We start from the raw sequence: 21,140 nt of genomic DNA, 5'->3' as shown, positions 1-21,140 counted from the left end.
TCGTGCGGGGGGATTTATTATTCAGCCCGAGTCCAAGATGGCGGAGATGGGTGACGTAAGCAAGATATCGTGAGAGCAAAAGGGGGCATTCCAGGGAGCGGGGCTTCCGCCTGAGGGAAAGAATTCTACTGATTGCGTGTCAGCGGGGTGAACCACAGGCTAGGGGCGGTGCCAAAGCCCTGCAGGGCATGCTGGGATTGCTTGCCTGGGGCGGGGTCTAACTCAAGACCAAAGCGCGGGACCCACGAAAGTACGGGTCGCGAGAGGTTTTGGCGCCCTGGAAGTTAAGCGAATCGTGCTGGTTCCGAGGTACCTAACCCTGCCGTGAGCTGGGCTTCTCTTTAAGCCGTTTGTTCCATAATCCTAAATCCCACCCGAGGGGCCACAGTCTTGCTGCCTCCACTTAAAGTGGGGAACTGGGGGCCGCCTTCTGGGGACCACCATGGTGGGCTCTGCAGACTGTCGCGTATCTGCTCGAACTAAATTTAGCACGGTTTCCCTCTCTGTAAAACGGGGTCACGGTATTACCCACTTTAGAGATTGTGGGTGTTAAATGAGAACTGCCCACACAGAATACTTAGCAAAGAACCTGGTGTTCAGGCGTCCGTGAGCAATTGTTAACTATGGCTGCCCACACCGCTATGGCGCCAGCGTTCAGTGTTTAGACTCACACAGGCCTAGTTGACTTCACAGGCGTCGCATTTCTTAAGCCTGCCCACTGTTTTGCATTTTAATAAGTGTTGGTCCTCCTGGTATGAATGAGTCTTTGTAAATAGCTTTGTTCAAACATGTCGATAAAGCCTTTTGAATACAATTTTAATGATCTATGTAATACTCATGCAGCTTTCACAAAGATGGTTCAAATTTTTAACACGTTTGGTATCTAACACCACTTTTCTCTTCAACAGGAATGCAAAAGTTAAAATAGGGTTTCGACATTGCAAGTAGAGAAGAGGGAAGTGAAAGAAAACTCTATAAAGATGAAGACCTTTCAGACCATCTGCAGGCAACTCACAAGGTCAAAGGGTTTTTTTGTAGACCCGGACTCGCGGGTGGGTTTCACCACTTCCTCTTGCTTATGTGACCGGAAAAAAAAAGTGAACCCTTATGAAGACGTGAATCAAGAAAAATATTCTAATTTAGTAAGGTCTGTCGTGTCGTTCAGAAGCCCTGCTCAAACTCCAGAATCATTGTTTGATGAAGATGCTTTACTCTATGGACCAGTGAGTAAGGGTAGGCCCCCAAAACAAGATGAGGAAGCAAGTGCTCCACGGAACTGGTTTTCTCTCTTCAATCCAGAGAGATGCATAAAACCAAATGCAACATGTGATCCTAAAATTCCTTTGAAAATTCCTTTGCAAAGAAATATGATACCAAGTGTGACCCGGATCCTTCAGCAGACTATGACATCAGAACAGATTTTCTATTTGGAGAGGTGGAAACAGCGAATGATTCTGGAACTGGGAGAGGATGGCTTTGCAGAATATACTAAAAGTAACTTTCTTAATCCTGGTTCTATATGATAACTGTTTTCTAGAATATAGAGTAGTGTCAAATGAATTTCTTTTTTAATCTTGACTAGTAAGGAACTCCTTTTAAATGATAATTAGCATTAAATAGCACATGTGTGTTAACTCAAGCTTTATTACAAATATGAAGCATGTAATCTCCATTTCACATATGAAAGTGGTGCAGAGATATAATTCTTTTGACTAAATTATGCATTAATTTTATGGATTTTTTTGAAAGATTTATTTATACATACAAGAACCGGGGTACAGGCCAGATCTATGGGAGGATGAGAGGATTCACCAGAGACAGAGCAGAGAACAGAACAGGCAGACTGACCAAATTACACTGCTGTGGGGAGCAGCAGGGTGAGACAGGAGAGGTCTGTGGTGCCATGTGGATGTCTCCCCAGCTGACCAGGATCCAACCCACACTGCAGAGGCTGCAGACACCTTCACAGCACTGTGCTCAACTGCCTGTGCCACCAGGGAGGCCCTAAGTTTATGTTTTTATAAGCTACCAACTCAAGTATTAGAATTGTCTTCTTTGATTATGGGAAAGTCAGCCACCTCATTAAAAAAATTCTCGTTTGCTGGGCATTCTATTCAGAATCTAGTCAATAAATCCCTTGCTCTACTTAATATCATATACTGGTAAACTTAAAGATTCTGGCAATAAAGCCAAAACACATAATCTGTGTTTTGTTTAAGTTGAGTTTTACATTGATCATTCCTCACTTCCCAGAGAACAACTACTTGTATCCAGTGGAACACAAGCACTCTTGTTTTTAATTTAAAGTGTAATATACTTACTAGAGACATCTCAGGAAATACAGTGTGTAGCATATTGAACATGTGGACATGTATTCTGAAGAAAAATATTAAGTATTTATATAGGTGGCACTTTGTGTGGCAAACATGATCAAGGTTCTAGCCCCTTAAAACTTTCAGAGGCAAGGAATATTTACAGGGGCTCACTGCCTTGTTAAGCCAGTTTTAGTAACAGCCACCAAACTTAGTCTTTGCTTTCCAAACAAGCAACATTTTTTTTTGTCTTTAATGGCATTTTAAGTTTTTTATTTATACCACTAGGATTTAGAATTAATGTTTCCTCATGAGCATTTGTTTTTATTTCCCTAAACAATGACTGTTAAAGAAGGTGTGAATCCTGAAATCACTGATAAGAAACTTAAAGGCAGAAAACTGTTGGGACATGTGGGAACATAGGTTTGTAGGTTTTGGGCACTAAGAAAAGAAGTGCTTAGGAGGCCCCCTTAATAAAAGAGAAATTTCTCTTTGGAATGTGATCGAGCCTCACTGTCCCAGGCAGAGAAAATTATGATGGCTTTCCAGAGTCAAGTTTGTTGATCTGTAGTACTACTACGATGTGTTTCTCAATCTCAGGCTCAATCTTAAAAAATAGGAAGAACCTTTTTTAAATGAGATTACTGTCATATTATTCCCCCCTCCACCCTTCAGCCAAAAAAAAAGGGAAGAAAGAAAAAGCATGTCATAGCTCACTAAATTGAATAATGGGTCAGGAGTTTTTAATTCCTTTCTGCCTAGTCTGGGCAAAGGCCAGAGCTTACATTCTCAGACACTTGGTCAGTTTCCCAAGCATCTGTTTACCTTTTGAGCATTGCTGAGGATAAAACTGTCTGACTTACTCTGATTTATAATGATCACAGTGGAAAGGGCAGAGGTTTATTTTTTCAGTTTTTTGATTTCTCCAGTTCTGTCAACCCCAATATTAGAGACTCAGGAATTTTTTTTAATGTGCTTTATATACGGGGAGTTGAAAACATTTCACCTTCATTCCTTTAATGCTATCTGTAATAAGTCTTGAATCTTCTAAAATTTATTTTGACAAATTGAATCTATTTTATGTTCTCAGCCTTGCTATCTAGGGACTCCCGTAATCTAGATTCCCATGTCCTTGGCCTGTTATATGTAAGAAACCTTGGGGGAGGGGGGGAGTGCAGTGGGGTATGAGTTGTCTGTTTGCTTGACAGTTGTCTATTTGCTTGACAAAGCTTTTTTTTTCCTGTTTTTAATATGTTTGTGATCTGCTTCATTACAGCAGTCGATACTTCTTTTCCCTAAGTTTTAATTCCATCAGTCTGAAATTTCTTGTAGTCTTCTCATGAGTTCAAGTAAATTTGGAGTAGTATTGTAGCCGGAAAATGCTGGAGTCTGCTGCCTGTCACTGCTGGACACCAATTGAACAGAGACAGGAATTGAATCTGTAAAGTGCACACTTTTTAATGTCAGAAAGCTACAATCTGAGAGAACCGGGGTTATTTTACCCCCAAAACCTGTTGTGGCATCTCAAGCTGGCCTTTTTCTAGTGAGCTAAACAAAGACAGCCATAAGTGACCCTCCCACACAACAGCCTATCGTGGTTGGTGTCCTGATCATCATCATGCCCCAGTTTGTTGTTGCCTTATTGGTCACCTTGACTCAGGTATATCCTATTTTCCTGGGCCTGCGAAAAACATCCTGTTTTTCTGATGGTGTCAATGTCTGATACTTCAGGCATCGTTGGAGTAGGACTCTCAGTTCAAAACAAGAGTTTTAGTGCAAAGAAAACATTAATCACATGGCATTTTCATGTAGCCAATGCTAGGCTATGAGTGTATGTGCAGATTCCTATACTAGGTATGATGCCCTTTCTTCCCTTCCTCCCTAGCCCCTATCAGTATAACTTAGTTCCTCAGTTGAATTTCATTTCATTCTCCAAGTGATTTCCAGGAAGAGAGACTTTTCAAAATCTTTGTAAAAAATACTTAGCAAATGTAATGGGGCTTGATAATACCTCATTAGATGAGATTGTTTTCTTCATTTTCTTTATCTGTCTCCAAGCATGTCTATTTCCTGCTGTATTCCTGTATGTCTAAATAATGGTCTCATTTGCCCCCATTGCTCTGCTTTGTGGTAGACAGGAATGAACATAGACTTTGGGGGCAGTCTCCTTGTTTTGCTTTGGGCAAATTAACAGCCTGTCTAGGCCTCATTCATTGAAATTGGGGTAATGATCCTTATCTTGCGGAGTTATTGTGTTTGAAAGTTAATATTTGAAAGTGCAGGCCACTGCTTAACATGACACTGCACCTTTTTTCCTCTTTCTTACCAAGAGTTAAGTGAATGTTTTTGAGTATTTCTTGGATTTGTTGAATGTTTTTTTCTTTTCTTAAAAAGTATATGAGGACAGAACAACTGTCTTATACTTTTCCTGCTCTAAAAAAAAAAGTGCAGAACTTTTTTCCTCTCATCGTTCTTTATGTTCCACAACATCCAATTCCTTGTTTTCCATTTGTTGGCACCTTGATTCTCATTTTTTTCCAGTCACTAAACCTGTTAGTAGAAAGATTCTCTCACCTATGTTCATAATTAAATTTTGCTTGTAAAAAGAACTGCAATTCCCTTTTAAACTTCCAATAATTATTTGTTAAAACCAAAGTTAATCAACTTGTTATTAACTTAAATCCTCAGCACCTTAAGTTAGATGTGGTCCTTTAGTAGTACCAGATGGTCAATTCTAGCTCTGGTCTAAGTCTAGAAATACATCATTTGTATCTATTGTATTGTCTAAATTTTTCTGATTCTTTTGGTTTTCAAAGTGCACTCTTAGGTTTCATAAGAGGCTGAAATATCATAGATACTTGGCACTTAAAGATAACTTGTGTAATTTTTACATTTATTCATAGTTTTTTAGAGTTTTTTGTATTAGCTTTAGATTTTCTTTTTTGTGTTTTTTTCTTTTTTTTTCATTTTCTCCTTATTTTCCCTTCAGACATATTTTTGCAAGGGAAACTGTTCCATGAAGCCTTGGAAAACATACTTTCACCCCAGGGAGACCTAAAAACGAGAGATGAAAATCTCCTTGAACTTGGCTACGTTAAAAGTATTCAGCATGTTCTAAATGATGTCAGTGGAGTGCAAGCTCTTGAAAGTGCTGTTCAGCACGACACCTTAAAGTATGTAGGTCTACTGGATTGTGTGGCTGAATATCAGTAAGTATTGGTTTGTTTTCACCAAAGTGTGGAGTTAAAATTAATGAAGGGTAATACAGATGGTCTTGTCAAACCCTACTTTTTCTCCTTAACACCTGCTTCAAGGTACTGCCTCTGTGAAATCAAAACTCATGTGATAGCTGAAAGGCTTGGTTTGGTACAGAAGACAAGGATGAACACATAAACCTTGTAAATCATTGTTCTTAAATGAAAGTATTTCAGTGTCACTAGGATGACCATTTTCCAGTATATTCCTCCTCCCTTCCCCCCAACCATAAGATCCAATCTGATTACTACCTTTTCTTTCCTGTTTCCTGACAAATATCAACACAATCTATTGACCCGGAAAATAAACTTTTCCTGGCTTCTTGACTATCCTGACATGGATAGGAACTGAGTTTACTGGCGTTTCCTGTGGTTTTTACTTTTTATGTTTTTTTAAAGAATTATTAGTTTATTGTAAGATTTTTATATTTACTTTGTGTAGAAGAGCTGGGGTGTAGGCCAGAGGAGCAGGGGGTGAGAGGATTCACCAGAGACAGAATGGGGAGCAGAAGAGGCAGATCTACCGAAATACCCTGCTAAGGGGAGGAGCGGGCAAAACAGGAGAGGTCTGCTGCGACATGTGGGTTAGCTCCCTGGCCAGGGATTGAACTCTGGCCATCACAGTGGGCCTTCATGGTGGTAGTGTGGAGATTTAACCCCTAGGCCACCAGGGAGGCCTTCCTGTAGTTTTTAAATTGCTGCGTTAACTATTTTTTCCCATTTACTCTAAATTCCAAAGGTAGATATAATCTGCAGATAATCCTTTTTTAAAAATCATGTAAGTAATACAATAGGATAAGGGGGAAATCTGGCACTTAGAACCTGTTAAAATTTAAATTAAAACATAAATTCACAAAATATTCATTAGTCTGGAAACTCTTTAGACTTCCTAACTGTTTTGTGATGTAAGTGCTGCCTCATATCTGACAAGAGCCCTGTTTGCACAGAAATATAATAAGCTAATTTTGGCTGCCTTTTTGATTAACTAAGGGAGCCATACAATCAGTTCTGTCTAAGGCCTACAAGAAGTTCCTGCACTTTTCAAAGGGCTTAAAAAATAGGCCAATAGTACTGCTGTTTTTTGCTCTTTGAATCAAGAGCATCAGCTTTAAAAATATGAACAATGGACACTTGAAACTAAGGTTCTAGAAATTTAAAATGAATCTTTAATCAGTAATATTGTACTTGGTTAATTCAAGCTATCATCAGTAAGGCTCTACTCTTACTCCTTTTTTTTGCTACTTATTTCCCCCACTTTTTTTTTTTTTAAAGTTCTAATATGGTTAACCCATGTGACAGAATTTACCATAAAATTCATCAAGTGTACTGTTCCATGGTAGTAAATACATTCATATTGTACACCTATCATCATCCATCTCCAGGATACTTTTCATCTTGTAAAACTGAAACCTTATAGCCATGAAATGGAACTCCCCCCACCCAACCAATTTATGTTACTACTAACAATGCATTGCTGTTCCTCTTCCTCTGAATCCTCCCCAGCATTTGTTGTTGGGTGTCTTTTTAATATGTGCCATTCTCACAGTTCTGAGATAATGTCTTAACTGTGGTTTAGGTCTGCATCTCCTTTATAAAAATATGCCAAGTGGTTGTATTTACAAAACAGCCCAAAGGTAAACCAACAGTCAGTGCATACTTCATTCACATCCTTAGTGACAGAAGGTATTCTAATACCACAGAACAGAATAAGAATACTGGCTAGCTTCAACAACAACTGTTATTTATATACTAGAGTCACATAAGTTACACCAGAATGGACAAACATTGCCCAAATAAAATTCTATTAAAACTGAAACAGGGGCCTCCCTGGTGGTGCAATGGGTTAAGCACCATACTATGAAGCTATCTGAAGCCTCTGCAACACGAGTTTGATCCCTGGTCAGCCAAGGAGCTACCCACATGGTGTGGCAGACCTCTCCTGTCTTGCCCACTGCTCCCCTCAGCAGTGTATTTCAGTCAGTCTGCCTGTTCTGTTCCCCACTCTGTTTCTGGTGAATCCTCTCAGCTCTCACATCTCTGGCCTGTGCACCAACTCTTGTATGCATAAATAAATAAATCTTTAGGGAAAAAAAGCTGAGACAGATACAAATCTTTTCGAGCCCCATCTATGTGTGTTTGAAATATGTGAACTTTTTTTCCAATTTAACTAGTCTTAAACTTCAGTTTTAAAAAAATTCTGAAGGAAAATATAGAAGAAATCAATACAATAGCAGTTAAATTAGATAAGGGAAGCAAACAAAGTTATAAGTAAAATGAATCAAAGAAAACCAAAACATGAGAACTAAAAAACTCGTTTGTTACCTGTTGGAAATAGACCTACACTAGGAATTAGGTAAAATATACCATTATTTTGTTTTTGAAAGACATTTTTACTGAAGTCATGTAAGTTTCACCTGTGCATCATAATAAATCAACATCTGTATAGCCTACATTAGATTCACCACTGAAAGTCCAATTCTACCCTTTATTACACAGTTAACCTGATACCTGATATATCCACTCCTCTACCCCTTTCCTTTATGGTAACCACTGATTTGGCTTTAGAGTCTAAAAGTTTATTTACATTAATTTTCAAGTAAATTATTTTCTGTCATTCTAACATTCTTTTCATCAGTATACTGTTGAACTGATCAAAAGCTCTGCTCAATGTATTTTCTTAAAATGGCAGCATACACTGCTGCTTCCTGCAAAACTGTCACTCAAATGACTGTGAATGAAAGGAAATAAAAAGCAGAGCATTAACATACTAAGGAGAAATAAAAGGAGTTAGAAAATTCATTCTTTAGCTCTTTTAATCTGCTAGTCAGCTTACTAACACAGATAGTTTCCTTCTAGGAAGACCCTATGGAGTACGAATGTGGTCAAGAAGGGGCTGTGTCGGCTCCAGGGCTGCGTTCAGAAGTTGCTTATTCATTTTTCCTTCAGCTGTTTTGTAATCCCCAGAATCAATATATTTTTGTCCTTCCTGCAGTCATTTCCTTGCAAAATCTGAATCTTCAGGGTTTTGTCCCATATGTGAATATTTTGCTTTTAATTCTGCTTCTTCAGTTTTCTCTGATCTAGTCGTTTTAATGTCCACAGTAGAGTTACTTCAGGCAGCCAGTTTGGGAGTGTTTTGCCTTCAGAGTGGAGATGGAGTTGCATAATCAGCTCTCTGCACTAGGCGCTGTGGGGCTCCAAATGATCTTTGTGTGTGGACTTTGTGTCCTACTGCTTTATTGAATTAGTTCTACTGATTGTTTTTTATGTTTGTGTTTTTTTTGTAGATCCTTTAGGGTTCTCAACATATAAGAGCTTATCACCTACAAACAGAGATCATTTTACTTCTTTCCACTTTGAATACTTTTTTCTTTCTTTCTTTTGCTTACTTGCTCTTTGCTAAAATATCCTGTACTCTGCTCAGTAGAAATAGTGAAAGCAGACAGTTTTGTCTTGTTTCTGACCTTAGAGAAAAATCTTCCAGTCTTTCACCATTGAGTATGATATTTGTTGTGGGTTTTTCATATGAATTTTATAATGTTATGTTGAGGTACTTTATTTCTGTTCCGAGTTCATGGAGTTTTATCATACTTTTTTCTGTACCAATTGAGATGATTATGTGTCTTCATTCTGTTAATATAGTATGTTTCTTTGATTTGACGTTTTGTATGTATTCTGAGAAAGAATGTGGTGTAGTCTGTGGGTGCAGAGGTGAAAGAATTCATGAGAGACAGAGTGGAGAACAGATAAGGCAGATTTATTGAAATACACTGCTAGGAGAAGCAGTGGGTGAGGCGGGAGAGTTCTATGCATGAAAGACGATTTGAGGGTCGCTTTTATACTTTGTTTTCATGGACTTTTTAGTTTGAGGCACCAGTTTGCACCAGTTATCTGCTGAGGTATCTGGTCTTGGGCACTGGCCTTTGACGCAGAATCACGTTCTGGCTTCTGCATTCCTGGAGCTGGGCTGGTTTTCTGTTCCCAGGCAACCTTATCAATTCCCTTATCTGCTGGGCCAGGAGTGTGGGCTTAGTTTTTATTTTTTTATTTTTATTTTTTTAAATAATAAATTTTATTTTTATATTCCTCATACAATTGCAACCCCCCCATTCTGACCCCAATCCCTCCCCTCCCGCCCCCCACCCCCCAAAAAGTGTCTCTGGTTCATAGTTTTTTGTTGATTTTGATTTTCACTTTCTTATAGTTATTCATTTTCCTGGTCCCTTATTTAAGTTTTCTAGATTCCTGCTATGAGTGAGACCATCTGGTATTTTTCTTTTTCTTTCTGGCTTATTTCGCTGAGCATGATCCGTTCCAGCGCCATCCATGTTGCTGCAAATTGCATGTGTTTATCTTTTTTGAATGCTGAGTAATATTCCATGGTATATATGTACCACATCTTCTTGATCCAGTCATCTATTTTGGGGCATTTGGGCTGTTTCCAAAGCTTAGCTATTGTAAATAGTGCTGCTATAAACATAGGGGTGCAGGTGCTCTTTGGAATTGATGTTTCTGTGTCCTTTGGGTAAATACCTAGGAGTGGAATTGCTGGATCATATAGAAGCTCTATGTTTAGTAGGTCCAGAAATCTCCACACAGCTCTCCATACATAGTGGTTGGACCAGTTTGCACTCCCACCAACAGTGCAGGAGAGTTCCTTTTTCTCCACATCCTCGCCAGTTTTTAATAATATGTGCCTTTCTCACTGGTGTAAGATGGTATCTCATGGTAGTTTTGATTTGCATTTCCCTGATGACAAGTGATGTTGAACATTTTTTCATATGCCTGTTGGCCATTTGCATTTCCTCTTCAGAGAAGTTTCTTTTTAGCTCTTCTGCCCATTTTTTGACTGGATTCTTTTCTTTGTTTGTGCTGAGTCTCATCAGCTCTTTGCAGATTTTTGTGATCAGTCCTTTATCATTAGTGTTGTGTGCAAAAATGTTCTCCCAGTTGGTGGGGTTTCTCTTTGTTTTTGTTATTGTCTCTTTTGCTGTGCAGAAGCTCTTTAATTTGATATAGTCCCAGCTGTTTATCTTTGCCTTCATTATCACTGCTTTGGGTGATGTGTCTGTAAAGATGTCTTTGATTTGAATATCACATAGTGTTTTGCCTATATTTCCTTCATGTATTTTATGGTTTCAGGTCTTATGTCTAGTTCTTTAATCCATTTTGAGTTGATTTTTGTGTATGGTGTGAGGTAGTGGTCAAGCTTCATTCTTTTGCATGTAGCGACCCAGTTTTCCCAACACCATTTATTGAACAAACTTTCTTTGCTCCAATGCATAGTCTTTGCTCCTTTGTCAAAGTTAGTTGATCATAAATCTGTGGGTTTATTTCTGGATTTTCTATTCGATTCCATTGGTCTGTATGTCTGTTCTTATTCCAATACCATGCAGTTTTGATGATTATGGCTTTGTAGTATAGTTTGAAGTCTGGGAGTGTGATGCCTCCATTCCCTTCCCTTCTTTTTTTTTCAGGAGAGCTTTGGCTATTTGGGGTTTTTTGTGATTCCATATGAATTTCATCAATAATTGTTCTATTTCTTTGAAGAATGACATTGAAATTTTGATTGGAATAGCATTGAATCTGTATATTGCTTTTGGTAGGATGGCCATTTTAATAATGTTTATTCTTCCAATCCATGAGCAGGGGATGTCTTTCCATTTATTTGTGTCTTCTTCTATTTCTTTTAACAGTGTTTTATAGTTTTCTTTGTATAGGTCCTTTACCTCTTTCGTTAGAGTTTTTAACCTTATTAAATTGTACCTGGATAGTATGTTCAGCCATCCTTGCATTACAGGAGTAAATCCCAGTTGGTCATGTATATAATCCTTTAAATATGCTGGTGAATGTGGTTTGCTGGTATTTTGTTGAAGTTTTTGTATCAATGTTCATAAAGGATATTGGTCTATAGTTTTCTTGTGGTGTCTGGGTTTGGCTTTGTTATCAAGGTAAAGCTGGATTCATTGAATTGAGTCTTGAAGACCTAACATACTTTTCAGTTTTTGTTGAAAAACATCAAGAAGACTAGTATTAGTTCTTTAAATGTTTGGTAGGACTTACCAGCAAAACCGTTACGATCAGGGATATTTATTTACCAGGAGATTTTTCATTACTGATTCAGTCTCTAATTATAGATATATTCCCTTATTCTTTTTCCTTTCGTTTCTAACAACGTGTCCTTTGTGTCTGGGTTATCTGACTTGTTTGCATAGCTTTTCTTTATACCTTTTATCCTTTTTATTTGTGTGTGATTGGTAATAATGTCCCCAAATTTCATTTCTGATTTTTGTAATTCGAGTCATTTCCTTTTTTTCTAAGTTCATCTAGCTAAATGTCAATTTTGTTGGTCTTTTCAAAGAACCGACCTTCAATTGAATTGATTATTTTTTTCCCTATCATTTTTCTATTTATCTCTGCTCTAATTTTTGTTTCCTTCCTTCTGCAAGCTTTGGGTTTATTTCTTCATTTTCTTGTTCCTTAAATAGAATGAGTACATTGTTTTTTCTTGTTATTAACATTAAGCATTTGTAGCTGTAAATTAACACTGCTTTCATAACTGTAGGTATGGTGTGTTTTCATTTTCACTTATTTCTAAGTACTTTCAACTTCCCCTTATGACTTTTTTGGTTAGTTAAGAGTATGTTGTCAAATATCCACAATTTTCATATTTTCCAGTTTTACTGCTGATACTGATTTCACTTCATCCCATTGTGATAAGATGCTTTGTAGTATCTTAGATCTATCTTTAAAAATGTATTGATACTGGGCCTCCCCAGTGGCGCAGCGGTTGAGCGCTGGGTTGCGAAGCTGCCCGCGGCCTCTGCGGCGCCGGTTTGATCCCCGGCTGCTCCCCAGCCACCGGAGGAGGGTCCCACATGGCGCGCAGACCTCTCCTGCCGCCGACTGCTCCCCTCAGCAGTGTACTTCGGTCCTTCTGCCTGCTCTGCTCCCTGCTCTGGCTCTGGTGAATTCTCTCACCCTCCTGCGCTTCTGACTGTACCCAGTGCATGTATAAACAAAAACAAAACAAACAAACAAATAAAAATAAAACATGCCTCTATAAAAAAAAAAATAATAATAAAAAAAAAAAAATGTATTGATACTGGGCCTCCCCGGTGGCGCAGCGGTTGAGCGCTGGGTTGCGAAGCTGCCCGCGGCCTCTGCAGCTCCGGTTCGATCCCCGGCTGCTCCCCAGCCACCGGAGGAAGGTCCCATATGGCGCGCAGACCTCTCCTGCTGCCCGCTGCTCCCCTCAGCAGTGTACTTCGGTCCTTCTGCCTGTTCTGCTCCCCGCTCTGGCGAGTTCTCTCACCTTCCTGCACTTCTGGCTGTACCCAGTGCTTGTATAAATAAATAAATCTTAAAAAAAAAAAAAAGTATTGATACTTATAGACACTTAAAAAATGTATTCTGTTGTTGGGTGGCATGTTCTGTATGTCTATTATATCTTGTTAGTTTTTTGTGTTTTTTTAAGTTCTCTATTTCCTTACTTCTATCTGAAGTTCTCTCCATTTTTTCCAATAGGGTATGAAGTCCGCAACTATTACTATAGAACTATATTTCTCCCTTCAGTCTTGTCAGTTTTTGTTTCAGATATTTTTCTACCTGTTACTAGGTACATAAATGTTTATAATTGTATCTTTTTGCTGCATTTAGCTGTATTAATATATAACGTCTTTATTTGTCATTGTCATCTTATATTTAAACTCTGTTTTATCTGTTACTAAAACTACCACTTCTCTCTATTATTTGTATGGAATATCTTTTTCTGTTCTTTGCCTTTAAATCTGTTTGCCTCTTTGACTATACAATTTCCTATAGACAGTATATAGTTGGATCATGTATTTCTATCCATTTTGTCATTCTCTGTCTTTTGAGTGGGAAGCTTAACAGATTTACATTTAAAGTGATTACTGATTAGGAGGTACTTCTGTGATTTTTCTTAATTCAGGAAAGAGAATTAAGATTGGTAATCCCCTGGGGCTATTAGGACTTTCTCTCCAGTTGCATAGATTCTCAAACTATGGGATATTACTAGTTATAAAGAAAATAAAATTACTGCTAGACCTGCACTGTTCAATAAAGTGACCACTAGCCATATACAGCCATTAAGCACTTGAATGTGACTGGTCAAAACTGACACATACAGTATAAATAAATATATAAACTAGATTTCAATGACTTAGTATAAATAAGAACATAAAATATCCCAGGAGCAACATTTTTATATTGATTATATACTGAAATGATAGTTTGGTTCCGCTGGGTTAAAGTATTTAAACTTCACATTTCTATATTTTGATGTGACTACTAGAAAAATTAAAATGGCATAGGTAGTTCACATTTCTTTTAGACACTGCTGCTCTAGACTGATTTTATAAATATATTGCATAAGATGGAACTCTAGAGCTACGGTGTACATACTTTGTACAAAATTTTATTCTTGTGGCTCCCCGGTGGCGCAGCGGTTGAGCTCTGGGCTGTGTAGCTGCCCACAGCCTCTGCGACATGGTGCGCAGACCTCTCCTGCCGTGCGCACTGCTCCCCTCAGCAGTGTCCTCTGTCTGTCTGCCTGTTCTGCTCCCCACTCTGGCTCTGGTGAATTCTCTCACCCTCCCGCGCTTCTGACTGTACCCAGTGCTTGTATAAATAAATAAATAAAAATCTTAAAAAAAAAAATCTTACTCTCACCCCTGATTTTGAAATTGAAGTCATGAAATACAGATTGAACAAAGGAGCCCTTTGAAAGTCCTTAGTTATCAGTCCACTCATCCTGCAATCTTTTTAATACCTGCTATTGTCAAGTATTAAATACCACCAGGAAAAAACTCTCCAGCTGAGAAAACAAAGTTTTATTGTTTCAAGCCACTTAAGTTTTGGAGTTATTATACACTAATGGGATAACTGAAACAAGTATTTTGAAAATAATTGTTGACTGAACAAATGAATGAATTATAGGGAAAAAAATTCCCACCAGGAAGGAGAGAATGGAGAGGAATGCAGTGGTAACTTGATGTAACCTTCCTTCCCTAAACAATGGCAAGATTTTTTAAATTTTCTTAAAAGCCCTAATAGTAAGGCACCCTTACCAAGTGCATAAGCCTTTAGAGCAGGAACCAGTTCTCTTTATTTGTATTTTTGCATACGGTTGATGCCTTGTAAATGCAGATGGATTTGAACCTCAGCTTTGTTTGCTGAGCAGCTTCTGTGGCATCATGATACTTAGTCCTTCATGATGGAGACATTGCTCCTGCTCTATAGTGATTCATTCTGATAGACTCTTAGAGCAAAATCAGCTAAGATAACGATAGATATAGTTTCAATTCTCCTGTCAACTGTTAAAGGAAAAATTATCCAAAGGTATCTCAAGAAAGTAGAACCTTCAAATGGAAAAGTTTCCCAACACTCCCACATAGGCCTGAACCTGTAGCTCTAGTGAGTGTATTTTCAATTGTTCCCCTGACGGGCTCATTACAGAACTAAATAAAGAGCTCACAGGAAATAGAACATCACACTTCACTAATATTAAGAAGGTAGGCTCAGGGGAGCTTGTCTTTTTGTAAAGTGGATAATAGAAGCAACTATCATTGGGTCACAGTCGTAAACAGTATGTAAAACTCTTACTAAGAGGTTTAACCTAGTAGTTTTTATTTGAACTATTACAAAAACTGCCTTTGGTTTCCCTTTAGGGGCAAGCTATGTGTGATTGATTGGAAGACATCGGAGAAACCAAAACCACACATCCGAAATACTTTTGACAATCCATTGCAAGTTGTGGCATACATTGGTGCCATAAATCATGATGCCAACTATAGCTTTCAGGTAAGGACACTGAGACTCAATTAAAACTTTTTGTGTAGGCAATTGAGGATGACTTTATTTTTTAATTATTTCTTTAGCATAGAAGAACTGGGGTGTAGGCCAGAGGTTCACGGGGTGAGAGGATTCACCAGAGACAGAGTAGGGAGTACAACAGGCAGGTTTACCGAAATACACTGCTAAGGGGAGCAATGGGCGAGACAGGAGAGGTCTGCTGCAACATATGTGGGTTAGCTCCCTGGCCGGGAATCAAACTCAGGCCGTAGCGGTGACAGCACTAACACTTAACCCCTGGGCCACAGGGAGGCCCCTACTTACTTAAAGCTTTGCTAGATGCTTATTTAGAGCTACTTAACTCCTTATGGTTTGGATTATTTGTCTCCACTGCTTACTCTGTTCCTTGGTCTTCTACCATGTTAAAAAACACTATTCCTCTCCCTTGGCCTTTTTTGGGTTGTTAATAGTTCTTTAATGATCACAATCCATTCTTCAATGCCTTATCTGTCTTCTTTGTGTTATATGTATGCTGGTACACTCTTTTATCAACCCATCTTAGAAACTCAGGAGATATTAGAGTTGATTGTTCTTGGTTTGCCCTAGGGTAAGAAGGAAATGAACCTAAACTCTGGTTCTACTGCAGAAATACTAGAGTTTGCCTGTGTTTCTTCCTAGGTTCAGTGTGGCTTAATTGTAGTGGCCTATAAAGATGGATCCCCTGCCCACCCACATTTCATGGATGCAGAGCTCTGTTCCCAGTACTGGGCAAAGTGGCTTCGTCGACTAGAGGAATATACAAAGAAGGAAAAGAACAAGAATATTCAAAACCCAGATTAGGACTCTGGTTACTGTCTGGGAACATTCAGTACTTTCTCGGTTTGAGAGAATAGTTCATTTGCTTAGTTTATTAAAACTGAAGATGTCACAAGATCTGACATTTTCTGTTAACACAAATGGGAGTATTATTTTTTTCTTAATTTACTGCAACAAAAAAGCCAGAAAAAGTTTATTTTTAAAGAGCTACCCTTCAGCACATGGAAGATAACTATACTACCTCGGATTGTCATTTACCTGAAAAGGGTACAAACAGGATTGGCATGACATTGGTGGTTCTTGGACTCCTCCATAGACCTTTCTGTGTCCTGGGCAGGTTGCCCAGCCTTTGAAATCAGATTGGAGGCAGTGAGGCTTGGTGTGCCAGGCATTCCTCCAGGGTACATCCAGAGATAAGGAGCCAAGATCAAGCCCCCACCCCAGTGAATATGTGGAGGAATTACTCAAATCAACCCACTACGCCTGTTAATGCAGTTTCTTAAAGCCGGTTTTATATGTTGGGATTCTCTCTATATATATTTTATTTGGGGTAATTAGCAGTACCCTTTGGCATAACACCAAATAGTCCCCAGAAATAGCCAAACCTTAGTGTGAGAATTGTAATTGTAACTATATTCTGATTTGAGTCAATGAATCATATACACAGAAAAAAAAAGTGTCATTTGTAGAATTTTTCAACTATGGGGAACAATAATAAAACGGAATGGCTTTTTGTGTTCAATAAATAATAAAAGTTGTCACTAGGTCTAGGAAATATAAATACCCATTATAGCCCTGGGGAAGATGTTGCTGTTTTCTAGAGTGGGTTTACATTTAAGTCATAGTTTTTCTTAAAATAGTAGGGTGTTAACAATCACTTTTTTTTTCACTAGCCATTAAATAAAATACAAGATGTGAGTAATAAGGCTTTTGTTTTTGTTGCTTTGTAATTAAATTTGTGTGTTCACAGAAACATTAATTCCAAAGGGCACCTGCACCCCTATGTTTATAGCAGCACTATTTACAATAGCTAAGCTATGGAAACAACCCAAATGCCCAAAAATAGATGACCGGAACAAGAAGATGTGGTATATATGCACAATGGAATATTACTCAGCAATCAAAAAAGATAAACACATGCAGTTTGCAGCAACATGGATGGAGCTAGAAGGGATCATGGTCAGCGAAATAAGTCAGAAAGAAAAAGAAAAATATTGCATGGTCTCACTCATAGCAGGAATTTAGAAAACCTAAATAAGGGACCAGGAAAAAGACTAATTACAAAGTAAAAATCAAAATCAACAAGGAACTAAACCGGAGACACACTATGGGGGTAGGAGGGATGGCAGGGAGAGGAAGGGTTAGGGTCAAAAAATGAGAGGGAGTGCAATTGTATGGGGAATATAACCGAAATGAAAATGCATACATTGTGCAAAAATGAAAAATATGTAAAAATTATATTAAATTATTTTAAAAAATTTGTGTTCCTAGGATAATTTCATAAACCCGGGAATTATTTAGATTTTGTTTAAATTCAGAATTGTTCTTCGGGCCCAGTAGCTTTGGTACGTGTTTCATGTAAATGCGTGCAAGAAGGAGGTGTCTTCAGTAACCACCTGGCGAAGAATATAGGGGAGGAGAGGTTTGAGTGAGACCTTTAATTGACTTGGTAAACTTCTGCATTTTTTTTCAAGAAGCACATATTCCTATAACCTGTAGTTTCCAAAGTCAAACATCAAGTGAGGGAATAAAGTTTGCCACACTGTGCTAACAAGGCTCATCCTAGAGTTTAGGAGACTAGCCTCAGCAAGACTTCATACTATACAGTTGCCTTGTGTGAGTAAAATTGCACCTTGGACTTACCTCTTTGTACCAAGAGTCTCCCAAGCTAACAGTGGTGTGAAGAGTTCATGAAAGACCCTCATATTCTGACTAAGGAAGACTTGGTTGGTATGAGAAAAGTAATGTTAAATCAACAAATAAGAGGGTATCCCACTCCTTGGTCTCAACTAAGGGGTGTAAGCCAAGAGTCAGGCCAAGCTGGCTGTATCCACAAGAAGGCTGCCTGAAAACTACTGCCTCTGACAAATCAGTAACTTCAAAAAGACAAACTTCAAGGTTTATGAAATCCCTAAAATTCCTAGAAGATAAGTCTCTAATAGGCAGGGTAAAGTTTAACAACCGTCTTTGTTTTCCTCAATCTAGATAATATCAGATACATTAACCAGACCCCTACCCACGTTTTGTTTCCCTCTACAGAAATACTTGAAGTGATTGTATATGAACCTCACTGAGAAGCTCAGAATTTGGGCAGCTTTCCCAGAGCTGTCTGGAGGCTTGTTTCTGGGCTGAGTCCTCACTTGATTCTTTAATAAATTTTCTTAATTTTGCTTGCTTCAATTTATTTAAGCCAGCAGATGGCACCCCAGATGGGACCTAGGAACTTAGCCTGAGCCCACCTGGAGCATCAAGCAGACCTGATGCCAGGGTACCAGCAAGGGCCCTTTGAGTGCATCTAGCTCCTTGGTGCTCCAGACGTGGTGACTGGTAAGTTCTCCTAGGTCTTGGACCTCCCTCTTGATTGACAAGACAAAAACTTGAGTTTTTAAAGGATTGAATTTCTTCAGAAGTGGACAGAAAATCTCGTAAGCGAGAGCAGAGTAGGGAATTCCAATCTCATGTAGAAATCTGACCTCATTGGCAAAGGCTAAAGGCAAGGAAAGATTGTTGTTTGGCGGTTGTTAACAGGATTTTCTGTCAGAATTGGCAAAGGCAAAAAGGTGTGCTCAGAATTTAAATGACCGACCTGTGAGAGCAGCTTTGTCTCCAGAGAGAAAGAACAAGTGCTCCCTCTGGCCGACATTTTGGTTATTTCTTCTTCATGACTAAAAACCTAGGAGAGGTGCCTGAGACTAATCCTGTAGCATGCATTGGTCTAAAGGGAAAGCATTTTCACATCTTTTTTTTTTTTTTTTGAAAGATTTATTTATGCATACAAGAACTGGGGTACAGGCCAGAGGTGTGGAGGGGTGAGAGGATTCACCAGAGACAGAGTGGGGAACAGAACAGGCAGATTGACTGAAATACACTGCTGAGGGGAGCAGCGGGCAAGTCAGGAGAGGTCTGCTGTGCCATATGGGTAGCTCCCTGGCCGGGGAAGGAACTCATGCTGCAGAGGCTGCGGATAGCTTCACAGTGCTGTACTTAACCCGTTGCACCACCAGAGAGGCCCCATTTTCACATCTTTGTACTCATCCAAGGTGTGACATAAGGACTGATCCTCTGCATTCTGAACCCCTACATTTGCTTAAGTAGTTGTTAGGTAAATCAGACACATAAGCCAAAATGGCCCTTGGGTTAACTACACCAAGTGAAGCTAGGCCATAATTGCAGCACTTGAATCCTAAGCAAAGGGAAAGTAAATTCAGCAAACCCAAGTTTAAGGCAAACAAGTCGTCAGAACAAGAGTACTCGGTGACACAGCCAGCACCATCCCTGCAGTGTCCATGTGCAGTGCTTATGGAAAAAGTACTTGCAAGTGATTCTCTGGGAGGAATTAACTAAGGAAGATAATTCCTTAGAATTGGTGAGTTAGGAAACATGTACATATCCAACCTTGTATATTTTTATACATGGTTAAAGAAAGCCAGCTCAAAGGTTAAACACAGAAGAGGCTATTTTCAATCAGAATTTGAAGGCCTCCAAGTGGTTAAATACATTAAAACTTGCTGCCGTATAGGAATGTGATTGGACTTTCTAAGACTGACTATAATCTTACAGACTACCTAAGCTGGCAAACTCCCTCTTTTTTAAACAATGATAAGTTGTCTCCTTTCATTTTTTATGTTCCTTGAACTAAAACTAAATTATGGACTATTAGGAAGGAATTTCTTGATGCCTTCAAAGGATCCTTAGATTTTGCCTCCCACCTCCCCCCAAAATAAAAGTTGTCCTCCAAAAATAGAAGGGCTTAGGGCCTCCCTGGTGGCGCAAGGGGTTAAGCACTGCACTATCAAGCAATCCATGGCTTCTGCAGCACGAGTTCAATCCCCGGCTGGCCAGGGAGAAACCCACATGGCGCAGCAGACTTCTCCTATCTCACCTGCTGCTCCCCTCAGCAGTGTATTTCAGTCAGTCTGCCTGTTCTGTTCCCCACTCTGTCTCTGGTGAGTCCTCTCACTCCCCCCATCTCCGGCTTGTACCCCAGTTCCTGTATGCATAAATAATCTTTAAAAAGAAAAAAAACAAAAACAGAGGGGCTTAAAAATTATTCCTCACAAGGGGGCACCTATACCATTATCCAAATAGGATGTTATATGTTAGTAATTGACAAATTTGATTATATATCTTTGTTAAATTACATGAGGACATAAATAAACACCTGAGTGGTGTCTTAACCTAGAGGAATTAAAACGTCAATGGCAAATAGATGTGCTCAGAATTTAAGTGCATCCATCATGGAACTCTAAATAAAATAAAAATTGTCACTGAATTTTAGAACTCATTGTCTTAATTCTTGCATGTGCCTATATTGTTGTGACATCTGCCTCCAGTACAACTGGATAACTGCCAAATGAGTCACCCCCACACTGGGAAAATCCCTGCTGAGCTCTTAGGGCACATTACAGAAGAGAGGGTAATATAAGATTTTAAGAACCAGTCAGGGACATGATGTTGGGGAAGGCAATCAGTGTTACTGCCAGTTTGATCTACAAGCTAAACTCATACAATCTGAAGCTTTTCGTCCCCCTCCAAAATGTATGTTCTCAGAAGTTGCTTCAAGGATACAATCTTGAACAAAATATATCAATATATGATATATTTTTTTGACTATCTGAACTGCATAAATGACTGAATATAGCAAAGCCTCTCTAGAACTTTGATGATGTGGTGAGGAATAACGTGAAGAAAAAAAAAAGTGCTCATCTTGCAGCCACCCAAA

At 38.9% G+C, this 21,140-nt stretch overlaps 1 protein-coding gene across 1 annotated transcript; it reads left to right on the top strand.

Moving 5' to 3' along the window:
* The first annotated feature begins 1,369 nt into the window (after nt 1-1,369).
* MGME1 (mitochondrial genome maintenance exonuclease 1) lies at nt 1,370-17,609 on the top strand. The gene is made up of 4 exons (XM_037501600.2): nt 1,370-1,494; nt 5,302-5,521; nt 15,259-15,391; nt 16,061-17,609. The coding sequence occupies exons 1-4, from the start codon at nt 1,404-1,406 to the stop codon at nt 16,220-16,222; spliced, it is 606 nt and encodes a 201-aa protein (XP_037357497.2). The 5' UTR covers nt 1,370-1,403; the 3' UTR covers nt 16,223-17,609.
* Nucleotides 17,610-21,140: the final 3,531 nt, after the last annotated feature.

The sequence above is a fragment of the Talpa occidentalis genome, unplaced genomic scaffold, assembly GCF_014898055.3.
Source record: "Talpa occidentalis isolate TD23 unplaced genomic scaffold, MPIMG_talOcc4v2.1 talOcc4.10, whole genome shotgun sequence".
Taxonomy (NCBI): domain Eukaryota; kingdom Metazoa; phylum Chordata; class Mammalia; order Eulipotyphla; family Talpidae; genus Talpa; species Talpa occidentalis.
This window is presented reverse-complemented; position numbering and strand designations above follow the sequence as displayed.

What these genes read in the sequence shown, in the direction of transcription:
- MGME1 (XM_037501600.2), top strand. Translation starts at nt 1,404, where the DNA reads ATGACATCAGAACAGATTTTCTATTTGGAGAGGTGGAAACAGCGAATG. An exon ending in CTTTGCAGAATATACTAAAA is followed by an intron (nt 1,495 to 5,301) that starts GTAACTTTCTTA and finishes TTTTCCCTTCAG; the next exon opens with ACATATTTTTGCAAGGGAAA. An exon ending in ATGCCAACTATAGCTTTCAG is followed by an intron (nt 15,392 to 16,060) that starts GTAAGGACACTG and finishes GTTTCTTCCTAG; the next exon opens with GTTCAGTGTGGCTTAATTGT.